The following is a 14,107-nucleotide window of genomic DNA, read 5'->3' on the forward strand; positions in this document are numbered from 1 at the left end:
ATACTGGCACCGCCTACAGAGGGAAGTATCTCTGGGAGCAGGGGGTCGTGGAGCTGAAATCTATTGTGATTCAGCTGCGGAGATCCGCCTGCTCAAACCTATTACAAAAAAAAACACACACAAAGTAAAAAAGTAACAGGAAATGCTGTTATCTGGGGGAACATTCATTGTACATCGTGCTAGACCTCCCTCACCGCTCCCTCACCACTCCCTCACCACTCCACATATCCCTACACTGGCTTCCCATAGCCTCTCAAATTACATTTAAAACCTTAGTAATGGCTTACAAAACTCTCGCGACACTGCCCCCTCCGTTTCTCAGCCCTCATCCACAAATGCATACCTGCACCCCCCTACGTTATGCCCCCATCCATGACCTCTGCCTTCCCTCCCACCTTACTACCTCCTCTCCCTCCCTCTCACGAGACTTCCCCTGTGCTTCCCCATTCTCTCTGGAATTCCAGGAGGCGTACTCATTCTCTCTGGAATTCCAGGAGGCATACTCAGCATACCTCCAACATCCAACTGCCCTCCAACCCCATTAGGACCAGCTGTGTGGCTGAACCAATCTCCACCGTATGTAACATCCTCCCCCTCCCCATTCCCCCCAAAAACCTTAATGACTTCAGCTGTCAGACCGGGCCATGTTGTAACCTCAACCACACCTTCATCCTATAATAAGCAGGCACCTTGCCCTCTTGTTTCAACATTGTCCCTCATTCCCTCGAGTGTAAACTCATGAGCAGGGCCCTCATTACCTCTTTGTATCTGTTTGTGCATGTTTATCCTCACCTTTTATGTAACGGTTTGTTTTTGTAATATACATAACCAGGGCTCCACAAATTATGCAAAACGCTACTCGCCAGACAAGAAAGGGACCTGCCCCCTAAAAAAGTGTATTTTTTTTATTTTGAATATGAGCTGTGGTAGACTCCACTAGAGCTGGTAGCTGCACTGGTGCTCAGCACACTCACATGTCACAGAAACAATCCTGAATCTAACTAACAAAAATACAGACAAGAAAGCGGATCTCCTTCCCCACTCCACACCCCCAGTTCTCCCTCCGATTCTCTCACCACCCCCCACACCCCCTGGGTTCTCACAGTGGTCCTGGTTGCATACAGTAGTCTGTTCCCGTCCGGGTTGGCGGGCAGCAGGTTCATGTTTGTCGCCGCTTCTCTCGGTCCCGGAAGTTCTTGTTTGTTTGTGTGTGACCATGTGTTTGGTAATGTGTTCTCACCATGCTACTTGTCGGCTGGTAATAGCTACTCGCCATGGGCGAGCTTATTTGTTGAGCCCTATACATAACTAAGTACCGCGGTGCAGAATAGGTTGGCGCCTCACAAATAAACGATAATAATCGTGTCATGTACATTTTTTGGAGAACTATTTCCCAAGATGACAATCTAGTGCACTATATTTTCTAATAACAATACTATATTTATATGTAGTAAAAGACAATGAAAATGTATAATATCAGAGCATAAAGCAGCTGCTCAGATACCATTTTAAATATTCAATTGCAAGCTATTTAATAAAAAAAAAAAGGTAATGGTTCAATAGCTACAGTACATATCCGAATGGAAGCGTAGTGGTAAATTTATTTCTATTGAAACCTTCTGTATTCATAAATGGGATATCTGATGAGACTGGTAGAATAAATTGTTTTGTAAAGATTTTCTCTGGCCGACTGTCATTTTCACTTTGGAAATGATAAATGACACGGCTTGTAATTCTATTCTGTCCTTATTTATCTGGTATTTATTCACAACTCCAAGAAGCATATGGATGACTGTAGTTATGTTGGGGAGGGTGCCTGTTACATACCTGACCACCATTGAGTTCTGTTTTCACTGTCCCCCTCCGAATCAGAGGGGGATTTACAGCTGAGAGGGAGAGGGGCGTGTGTGTGTTTATATATATATATATATATATATATATATATATATATTTATTTATTTGCATTGTATTTATATATATATATATATATATATATATATATTTATAAATATATATTATTATTATTTCAGGGATCTTGTGAAGAAATCAATCCCTAAACACTTGTTGCACTTGCATTTTGTTTGAACACTTCTGTTTCACAAGATCCCACTAGCACATTTCTGTTCTTGCACACCTGGGATTACCTCTGATATCGGTCGTGCCCTCTCTCCTTTAGGATATCCCCATTTTTCAAAGACTCTGCCTTGGGGGGGACACTACGGGGCAGAAGGATATAACAATGTTTTCGTTTTATCATAGAAAGGGGCTGTCAATTTAACGCCTTTAACCTAATCGGTTGTTGACAATACAGCAACCATGGGGTTAACTTTAATTTTAAAAAATACCTTTTTTTTTCTTTTTTTTCTCCAGTCTCCTGTGAGGTTTCCGGGGTCAACATGGTCTTTGCATTAATGGGCCAATAAAACAATGAAAAAGCGACATGTTTATAGTGACTGGTGAAAGATGTACCGGAGATTTGACCTGGTCTCTAGGTTATCTTCAAGGGCGTGGTGTAAATTCCAGAGACAGTTCTGGTTAGCAGACAAAAGATGATGACGGAGGGCACATTCCGTTTCCTTACAGGTTTAATAATGTATGATGATCAAAATGTTATGTTATTCATAAGGGTAAAAAAATATATACTTGTGGCGGGCAAAATTAGACGTATAAACCAATAATAAAGATGGCAGACTGTCTGGGATGCATGTCTCAGATATTTGTTCCCTCCCTCAAGACTGAAAGTTGGGTTAGCAAAAATGATATGTACGCCTTCGGTAACATAATACGAATGCAATGATGAGGTTAGCATTAGTCTAGGGCTGTCAAACATAAGGTTGCATGCGGCCCGGGGAATACGTCCATCTGACCCGCAGACCAGGACGGTGGGGCAGCATGGGGCGGCAGCACCGCCATGTCTCTTGCCAGGACATAAGGGAAGAGCCGGCATTGGGGGAGGAGCCTGTGCTGCCTCTGCCTTTTCCATGCTGCTCCTGCACTTGACTGTAGCAGGAACTGTCGTGAGGCTTGCGGGGCCAATAGTAGTGCCCGGTTAGCCTTCGTGTGGGATCCTGCGGCGGTGTGTCGCCGTCCCTGCGCACCGGTGTGCCACCTCGCCCGCTGTGCTCTGGTCTCTCTCCTCACCCAACCTCATCTGCTCTGCTTCTCTGGCACCATGGCCCTGTAATCAGCATGGTAAGAGGGAGGGGGGGGAAGAGAAATAGAGCGAGAAGGGGGAGTAGAGTGATAGTGGAAGCAGGGGGGACATGTAGAGAAGCTGTTGAGAAGAGCATGTGGGGAGAAGTGGGAGAGAAGAGTGTGTGGTCAGAAGCTGGAAGGGAGAGTGAATCTAGCATACCACTGTAATACTATGTATTTGTGTATTTTTAATATTTGACATTTGTGACAGGTGGCGCCCAATGTGTTAAAAATTTAAGAAGCACTTAAAGTGCTCTGTATAAGCTACAGTGCAGTTGAGACGGGTTGTTTTACCAGAAGTGCCCTAATAATTATTATATTATATTGAGAAAAAAAAGTGCAAAAAGTGCGTGTATAGATATTTATGGATATGGCTGAGAGAGCGAGAGAGATGCCCGCTCCATAGTGTAACTAAAAACAATTTAATACAAAGTTAAAAAGTCACAATAACTTGCACTCACAAGGGGAGTATTTAAACTCGCATGTTTGAGTAATACTCTGCTGCAACTGACGTCACCATGGATGAGCAGAAAACGACACCGGCAAATCCGACGGATCACCGATATCCACCGGAGGGAAACTCCCAAGGGGGGACCGTAGAGAGATAATGAACTGTATAGAGAGACCCCTGCTACTGCTGTAATATAATATGGGATAGATGTGTGTAGGTGCTAATGGGGCAGAATTAAATGATTGAACTAGAGAGAAAGAACCCCAATGAAGCACTTGTACACTGTGTTGAGATGATTAATTGAATTTAAAACTAGATTTTATTGGGAACATGATAAAATAATGGGATTTAAAATAGGATTAAACTAAGTGACAATACGCTGAAAATCCCTAAGGGATACTGTAATCCCAGGGTAGATAAGTATTATCAGTGTTGCATGAATACACCAGCCCCAAGGGTACTTATACAGGCATACCCCACATTAACGAACGCAATGGGACCGGAGCATGTATGTAAAGCGAAAATGTACTTAAAGTGAAGCACTCCCTTTTTCCCCACTTATTGATGCATGTACTGCACTGCAATCATCATATACGTGCATAACTGATGTAAATAACGCATTTGTAACAGGCTCTATAGTCTCCCCGCTTGCGCACAGCTTCGGTGCAGGTAGGGAGTTCAACTTTGCTGTTCAGGACGTGCTGACAGGCGCATGCGTGAGCTGCCGTTTGACTATTGGGCGATATGTACTTACTCGCGAGTGTCCTTAAAGCGGGGTATGCCTGTAGTGAGGAAGCCTTGGGGAAAGGTAAGTGAGGGATTAAATGCAATCCTTATCTGTAGTGCCAAAGTATACTAGTGGTGCAAGTGGTGCAAATGTGTTGAGATGACACTGTATGTAGGCTGGTAGTTGCATACAGCCTTTGTGCTAGCAGATGAGTGTCATGTCAATCCTAGTAGGATGATGCATCTGTGTACCTCAGGGGTTAAATAAACAATCTTTGTTGCCCTGGAGAGTAACACCAACGATGACAAGCTCTAGGTCTTGTTAGCAGAACCTGTAGCTTGGGTGTTGAAATTGCACACAAAGTATAATTGAACATATAGGGCACTGTTAAGACCTTTGCTGGAAATGCAAAAGGTACTTTACTAGATGTAACAGTCCATTGGAAATTGTCCATAATGGTAGTGAGCCTGCCAATAGTTCGTATACAGAGTGGTGTTCAAACCTGCCTATTGCAATGGTCTCTGCTTCCGCATCAGCTGATAGGTGAACGTCAGTGTACATCCCAACGCGTTTCGTCATGTGACTGACTTCATCAAGGGTATTGATTGGATTGTTTCAGATGAGGGTTTAAATACCCATGGTATCTAAACAACAAACATCAATGTGCTGCTGCTGTTTTCATCCAGTTGCATCAGAGTATTAAATACTCCCTTTGTGAGTGCAAGTCCTTGTGACTTTTTAACTTTGTATTAAATAGTTTTATTGAGTTACGCTATGGAGCTTGCACTTTTTCTTTTTTTCTTTGAGCTATTCCGCCCTAAAAGCTGCATCGCCTCCATAATATCACTTGTCTGGTCTGGACTTCCTTATAATTCAATCACGTTTTTTCACTCAGACTGGTTTGAACAACTTACTTTTGATTACACAATAGTTTTTTTTTTTTAGTGTGTGTGTGTGTGTGACTAGTCATTATTAGTCATCACTTTCTACACTCAATAAGTTGCATCTATTCTAGTATTCATCTACTGACTTTATATTATCTTAATATCCTACACTTTGAGATACACCTGTTTTTAACGTTGTGTGTGTGCGTATCCTAAGACTACAATCGACTGGTATAAAACAAACTTCTTGTTTAAATCATTTCTAGCCTCCCGATATCCCAAAACCAAGCCTTTCGCAGTCAAGACGCCTAAGGTGCAGTTGGTCTCTCCTGAAAACATTGATGGAAATGGTATAGTAATATGTTCTGGCGTGGTGTGGTACCTAAGATGGCTTATGCCCACTGCCCGACCGCAGATGTTTGCTTGACACTTGGCATGTTTTTCTGGCGAAAGCTTTTTATTTTCCAACTTGATCTGGAAGACTGGTTTGTTTGCATGATTTTTCCATTTAACCCTTTAGTGAAGAAAAGGCTTGCGTTACAGGCTCTGAGGTACTAGCTTATGGTTTGCTGATTTGTAATGATATGCTTTTTGCCTTGAAAGCATTGTGTCTTGGTGTGTCTACAGTATTTATTAATTGCAATAAGAAAGCTCTTCAGTGTGTGATTTTGCATCTCCGGTGCCTGGTTACAAGATTTTGATTTATAGATATTTGTACTAATACAGAAATATCCTGTCTGCCCAGGATTAATGGCCACTCATACAGGGCTAACACCCAGCAGCCTGGATTCTTTTGTTTGCCTACATTAAAACGTGTGTTCGTGAGCCAGATTTCTGACAATGTTACACAGCAAGATAAAGATTTCTCAATCTTTTAGTGCATATCCCAATCGGTGGCAGTTCTGTGTCTTTGCGGTGCTGTACCCAATATATCCACAGGTGTAGGGACCTTCGTGGAATAAGGTTAAGAGACTAAAAGTGGCGTAGACTGCTAAAAGCTTTATATTGAGGTAAATATATGGTAAAACACACTCGCATGGTGTCAAATCAAGGTAAGCATTTTGGTAAAATATCATGCGCGGGGCAGCTGGGATACGGAGCGTTCACCTCACTCTTCTCCTAAGCAGCACTCGCGTCGCCCGTCTCCGTGCTTCCGGGTTGAATCCCTGGATGAAGGACTGGAGTCGGGTCTGAAGGCAGGTAGCACTGTGTGCAGCGTCCCACACAGAGATTTCCGGATCAACTGGTCTGGAGCAACCCTTCTCTGTATGCCGCTAGCACACGTCAACCACGTGGGGAGAGGGAAACCAGCTTCTTCTGAAATGGGAAGCTCGCCTCACTTTCAAACGAAACACTTTGTCACCTAGGGGTATTTTTGGATATTTTATTATCTGTTTATACAGATTTATCTATCAAGAATAACACTCATATTAAATCTTTTGCTTGCAATAGCTATCTTGAAGCTAGCAGCAACCATTATCACAAATGGATCCAAAATATCCCCTATGGACAATTTTGTAGATTCACATGTAACTGTTCATCTGAGACAGATTGTTGGGAACGATCATCACTTATGGAAAATAAATTTGAGGCCATGGGATCTTATCATCCGGAAATAACTGCTGCTTTTTCTAAAGCTCAATCATTAGATAGATCTGACCTTTTGGCCTCATCTAAAAAGAACATTTGTGATTTGAAGTTAGGAATAATGAAGCTAAGGCAAATAAGGGAGGTTTTAAATCTCTTCCCTTCATTACAATATTTAATCAGTCGGCATGAAAAATGTAAAACATATTACATACTCATTGGAGAATACGAACGTGATCCGATACTCAAAGGACATATAACGGATACTCCAAATGTAGTTTTTCACAAGGCAAAAAATATATTAGCGCATTGCAAATTGAGAACTATTGATTCGCAAAATATTATTCCAGAGCCTATGGGTAATTTCTCTTTTTTTTAATAGAGGCAGGTGCCTTGCATGTTAACATATACTGATCGTAAATCATTTCTGTACAAAAAGTGGTGATACATTTCAGGTTAAGACTCACATTACATGTAGGACAGCGTGGGTAGTGTAGCCGCGGACTCCATTATGTGGGTCGTACTAAGAAACCTTTGTGCTCCCTTTTTTGGAGCACAGGAGGGCTATACTTACCGGTGCACTCACAAATGGAGTCTCCAGACTTTTTTCTCTGAAGTGCATGCAAAAAATAGTACTGTACCACGTTTTTTTTTTTTTTTTAAATGATGGGATTGCAACATGTTCCTAACCCATTATCTGGGCCAGATTTTAAATATCGTGCCGTCAAGAATCTTACTAGATTTTCAAGTTGAATTCACTTGCCCATAATGGGTTAAATGAACAGCTTGATATTAGCACAATTCTTAGTTGTGCTTCTCTATATTGCAGCTTTGTTAGACCGGATTAATTATAGTCCTATCTCCTCTGTCTGTTGATCCGACTTGTCATATCTTGTATTTACAATCAAAACCCTTTAAATCGTGATAGATTTGTCTAGTTTGTCATATAATATATGGGTTTTATTTCTAAACTCCGCCTTTATCTGATAGGGTTTTCTCATGTGGCAATTACATTTGCCCTGGTTTTGCACCTATATGCATCTGTTTATCTTGTTGTGATCATCACATTTAATTATTGCATACATTTAGAACTGTACTTATAACCCGCACATATTAATAGGGTGGATGTGCTGTGTATTTTTGATTAGCTTATTTTGATCACCATGCGTTTTAATTGTATCATTTATCAGTGTCTCAACTTGATTGGAGGATCTGTTTTTTTCCCCCCAATGAACTATGGTTTCTGTGGACCCTATAAAGTTTATTTGTTACCTATTATGAAACTTTACCCCTGAGGAAGTCGCATATCGGGACGAAATGCGTTGGGTGTATTTTATGGAGACATTCTGACAAGACGATCACAAGTCCTTAAGCTGGGTCGTAGCTCCCAAAGCCTGTAAAGTGAGTCACTAATACTGTTCCCAGCGTGCAGCTGCATGTCCCACTAAGACCAGCTGTAGATCAGCTGAAACCAAAGCTACACAGCATCCGCCCCCCTATGAACGCTGCTAAGCGTGGGGAGTTCCCGGAGTGAATGTGAGTGCGAGCCGACTTTGCTATCCCCAGAGAGACGCTGAATATTGAGGAGACCTCTTTATCTGAGATCTGGAGATGGGGAACCACCGTATTGAAAAATATCCTAACACTGGTATACTTCACTGTGACTTTACAACACACAGGCAAGCGTGGGGAGATTCCCTGGATGGACCGTTACTATTGAACCAGCTCTTTATATCTGAACTAATTTCACAAACCTTTGTGACATTATTGCTTGGACTTGTGGAATTTCAAACCTTTCTATACTCTGCAGATGATCTAATTTTGCTTATGTAGCAGTCCAATTGATTACATTTTTTTATGTGTATTCCACTCATCAGTGGATTTTGTCATTTTTATCATTTGGTCATTTTTTCAATTGTGATTTACATTATTATTGTTATTTTTTACAACTATTGCTAATGTTCATTATGCATTCGTTCAATAAGTATTGTTCTGCTAATAATTGGAGAAAAGCCCCTCTATGTCCCTTTTTTGTTGACAAACACTTTTTGGACTTGGTTTGTCCAAATGAGAGGCTGCAATTTCTCCTATTATCAGATTCCTTTCTTTGTTACACACTTATATTGGCTACACAAGCCCACGCCTGATAGAAATGGGACATTCATTTTTGATTTATATTTATTGATCATGATGCACTGTTTTAAAGCTAATTTGTATATCACACATCATTACACTTATCTCTGGATTTAGCGCTGTTATTTCTTGAGAGAGAGGAGAGCAAAGGGGGGGAAGGGGGAGAACGAAAAGTTGTCTGTTCCTTAAAACCCTTCTTTGCCTAGATGGATTTTGGCTCAATCTCACATCCGTTTTTTATTTTGCCTTAATCTATTGGTCCCATTTTTTCTTTCTTGACATTTTGCAATAGCTTCAAAACAGATGTATTTATGTGGCAAGTCTAGTTATACACATTCATTCACAGGACGAGGATCGTTTTGTTTTTGTAATTGGGTATCTATATTCTCTAGATTATTTAGATTCTCTCTAGTATCTAGATTCTCTAGACTTTTGCAGTGGTTTGGTAAAAAAAGGATCATAAAATTGAAAGACCTGGATCAATACTGCTACAAGTATTATACCAGTAGCTGAACTTTGCAAAGGGACATTGTGACCACCTACAGCATGGAAGAATGGGGTCGAAGGGATACAGAAGTACCTTGAAATAGCTCCCAGGATTCATAAAAGATATAGGTGACCCATTACAGAATAGTGTGTAGTACTGTAAAGATGGAGTGTCCGAAAGTGAATCATAGTTGAAAGACTGGTGGATGCATTGAATGGCAGCCATGCAGAATTTGAGGCAAATTAACAAAGATCTACAAATTATTGGCGAAGGAACCCTACATTGCTGTTACAAAATAAGTACCTGTTGTCGGGCATGGGGAGTGTTTGAGAGTAAGGAAACAGGAAAGTTGTCAGTGTAGCTGGGCTAATGTTTATTTCGATTTAACTGTTTTGTTCTGTGGTTTGGATTTCCCATCCAGTGGGGACATTTGAAGAATACACTGCATTGTATAGCGAGGCGTTTTGTACATGACTTTCAAAACCTTTCAGTGTACATTAGCAGCACAGAAAAAGGGAGCATATATCCAAAGGAAAAACGTAGAGGTGGCGATAGACTCAGCAGGTGGTCTTCAAGTGAGAAGGTCCCATTTTTTCTTTCTTGACATTTTGCAATAGCTTCAAAACAGATGTATTTATGTGGCAAGTCTAGTTATACACATTCATTCACAGGACGAGGATCGTTTTGTTTTTGTAATTGGGTATCTATATTCTCTAGATTATTTAGATTCTCTCTAGTATCTAGATTCTCTAGTCTTTTGCAGTGGTTTGGTAAAAAAAGGATCATAAAATTGAAAGACCTGGATCAATACTGCTACAAGTATTATACCAGTAGCTGAACTTTGCAAAGGGACATTGTGACCACCTACAGCATGGAAGAATGGGGTCGAAGGGATACAGAAGTACCTTGAAATAGCTCCCAGGATTCATAAAAGATATAGGTGACCCATTACAGAATAGTGTGTAGTACTGTAAAGATGGAGTGTCCGAAAGTGAATCATAGTTGAAAGACTGGTGGATGCATTGAATGGCAGCCATGCAGAATTTGAGGCAAATTAACAAAGATCTACAAATTATTGGCGAAGGAACCCTACATTGCTGTTACAAAATAAGTACCTGTTGTCGGGCATGGGGAGTGTTTGAGAGTAAGGAAACAGGAAAGTTGTCAGTGTAGCTGGGCTAATGTTTATTTCGATTTAACCGTTTTGTTCTGTGGTTTGGATTTCCCATCCAGTGGGGACATTTGAAGAATACACTGCATTGTATAGCGAGGCGTTTTGTACATGACTTTCAAAACCTTTCAGTGTACATTAGCAGCACAGAAAAAGGGAGCATATATCCAAAGGAAAAACGTAGAGGTGGCGATAGACTCAGCAGGTGGTCTTCAAGTGAGAAGGTTGGCACAAATTGGCAAATGTTTGGTATCTAGAGGCACAGTGTTAGCGGACAGTCTCAGATATGTGGAGCGGGAAATGTAATATACGTTTCCATAATGAGTCATGAACCAGTACCTTGGTTCAAGCCATTGATTTTGAATCGAGAGATGTCCTAAATGATGGAGTGATGTCACACAGGTGTGTTTGAAGTCTATTGTGGTGATTTATCCTGGTTTAGAGGGCCCAGTTTCCCTAACTTAGGCATGTATTATACTAAGCGCAGGCACGCACGACGTTGCACGTGGAGCGCACGTTTTGTGCCTATAGGCCAAACGATGATGCATGTAGGGAGGAGGCGTGGCCATGACATCACAGGGGTAGGCTCACTGTGATTGGCTCACAGTGGCACGGCAGCCGCTTGAAAATACAAATGTCTTTGTATTTCCACCAAGCTGTCGCGCCAACGCGGTCTGCCGTGGATACCCTGTCGTAGGATACACTGTTATTGCCATGGGCGCGCTTAGTATTCCTTAGTTAATATTGCTGCATTTCTTGCATCTTCTAAAGCACACCAAATTTATTGATTTGCAGGTAAACGATCCATGTATGTTAGTCATTCTTTAACTTTTTTTTTTTTTGCTTTGGGCATTGTGGCTTCTGTGCTTGTGACTGTGTTTTGCATTTGATTGCAACATAGAACAAACGTGTGTTAGATGCAATACAGTGCACAGTAATCCAAATCTGCAGTGTACTGACCTGCCCGTTTTCCTATCGATGGACAAGATGAATATATTTTTCTTGTACAGCCCATACAATATACGTGTTATCGTACATATAATATTTGCTTGCGAAATGGGGGCGGTAACTCTGTAAAGTGTAATAGTGCTGATCAGACACCCACACTGAAACACCTACACGCAAGTCAATGGGCGTTTCCGAGCCGTATTCCCTGATCGCTTTTTAATGAATCCCTGTTGCAGTCAGCAGGAGAGTTCTTCACTAAAGGCGTGATATTTTCTAATGGTGTTTGAATAGTTTTATGACATCTGGGGTTTTCAGCAAGATGGGAGGGTTTTATCCCAATTATCTTTTTTTTTCCATATTTCTATTTATGTTCATATTTCTTCATCATTCTGCTAGGATTGAGGGCTGTTTTGAGAGCACTGCTATTTTCTTCTTTCTCCTTTGGCTACGGCCCCAGTGCCTGCGCAGCACGCGTGCCTGCAGCTGAATTCCCTTGTCTGCAGAGCTGCAGGGGGAAAGACGGGGGGGGGGGAGGAAGGGGGCGTAACGGGGGAGCGGATGTGACGTCACCCAGCAGGTTCGCCCTCATTGGCTGAACCGCCGGGGGGCGTGGCCTAGCGCTCCGTCGCTAGTTTCCCTCACAATATTCTTGTAGACTGGAAAAACTCTCCACGCAGCGGGCCGGCACCATTGAGGGGCAGCCCTTGTCCCTGCAGCGTCCGCCACAGCGGGCGCTGCAGTAGCCAGCGGGGACCGGGCCTCATGTTACTGGTTGGCCTTTGTCATCTTCAATTCCCTTTTTAGAAGCCGTGCATCAGAAAGCGCAGATAAAGAAACCTGTATCTTATTTTAAAGTGGTGACCAAACCCACACCATACGCATAAAGCATATGTAATACTTTTTTTTTGTTGCTCAGAAACAGTTAAAATGTTACTATATTTATATATTGATTTGCTTCTGCAGCTCCAGGAAACAGTAATTCTCTATGATATCATCCTTCCAACACAGTCACTGCCTGACAAAGCATATTTCCAGCCACTTTGCAGAGCTTCAGGCATTCTTCTTTTATGTCTATTATCTTTTCAGTTTTTAGTATATTATTGTGCTGAAACAGATATTTCTAAGGTGATTTCATGTATCTGATAATGATACAATCAGACAGTTGTTCAGGGTTCGTACTGAATATAGCAAGTTATGACAATTGTGCATATAAATAAAGTGTGTGCGTGTTTCCACTTTCAAATGGATCCTTAAATATCAGGCATATCAGAGATTCAATCTCTCTCTCTGATGGGAGCAATGGTAAGGATTCCCCAAAGAGATGTGTCCATTTTCCTTCCAGTGTACCAAGATGAAAAAGAAAAGTCTCCAAATGGTGTAGTATGTCCTAGACAATTGTAATAAAATGCATCAAGTTTATAATTACAAACTCACATTTTGCACATAAGTAACGCGAGTTGGAGAGGTAAGTGTTGGAGACCCGTGGTATTCTCCTGCCGGTCTGTTCCGCATCCGTCACTTCCTGTGACGTCTCGGCTTTGGGCGGAAGCTGCAGGACTCGGATGCCAGGGCTCTGACTGCCGTCCTCCACACGCTGGATGCTGGTTCACAAGATTCCGGAGAAAGCTCCGGTAAAACATGTTAAATCGGCATCCAGCGTGTGGAGGACGGCAGTCGGAGCCCTGGCATCCGAGTCCTGCAGCTTCCGCCCAAAGCAGAGACGTCACAGGAAGTGACTTATGCGGAAGAGACCGGCAGGAGAATACCACGGGTCTCCAACACTTACCTCTCCAACGCACGTTACTTATGTGCAATATGTGAGTTTGTAATTGTAACCTTGATGCATTTTATTACAATTGTCTCCGACATACTACACTATTTGGAGACTTTTTTCTTTTTCATCTCGGTACACTGGAAGGAAAGTGGACACATCTCTTTGGGGAATCCTTACCACTGCTCCCATCAGAGAGAGATTGAATCTCTGATATGCCTGATATTTAAGGATCACATTGTGAGTGGGACCACACACACTTTATTTATATGCACCAATTGTCATAACTGACTATACTATTATTTTTGTCTATTTCGCATATCTACGTTGTGGCACTTCGCGCTCCCCTTATCTGGAAGACATCGCTATGGTTTTGGACCATAGGACGGTCCTCAAAAGAGTTTAGAGCTGCTTTGCCATTGCATTTTCACCTGCGTGTTTTATCACTATTGTGGGGGTGGTTAAATGAGATGCATTCACTTTATATTATTAGTTGTTTCACAATGTACAGGCACATTGATTTCACATGTAACATATGTGGGCACGAGCACGTGTGTTAAAGTTTAAATCGTATAATTGACCTGTAATAGGAGCACCTGATTACAACCCTCTCTCTACATTCGTACTGAATATACAAAAAATCTAAATCTTCCAGAGTCACAGCTAGCAACAGATTTCACGGGAACGCAATGCGTTGAAAAAATATAAAAAAGCTTTATTCAGGACATGTTAAAGAATACAAAGTAGGAAAAC

At 41.8% G+C, this 14,107-nt stretch overlaps 1 protein-coding gene across 2 annotated transcripts in view; it reads left to right on the forward strand.

The window, feature by feature from the left end:
• TMEM65 (transmembrane protein 65) overlaps positions 1-14,107 on the forward strand; it is a 69,350-nt gene that overhangs the window by 31,927 nt on the left and 23,316 nt on the right. Inside the window, exon 2 of one of the 2 annotated variants that reach the window (XM_075582207.1) lies at positions 5,524-5,607. The exons of the other annotated variant lie outside the window; for it this stretch is intronic. Coding sequence (XP_075438322.1) covers positions 5,524-5,607 — 84 coding nt within the window. The remainder of the gene's footprint in view (positions 1-5,523; positions 5,608-14,107) is intronic. 2 annotated transcript variants of the gene reach the window in all.

The sequence above is a fragment of the Ascaphus truei genome, chromosome 2 (assembly GCF_040206685.1).
Source record: "Ascaphus truei isolate aAscTru1 chromosome 2, aAscTru1.hap1, whole genome shotgun sequence".
Classification (NCBI taxonomy): domain Eukaryota; kingdom Metazoa; phylum Chordata; class Amphibia; order Anura; family Ascaphidae; genus Ascaphus; species Ascaphus truei.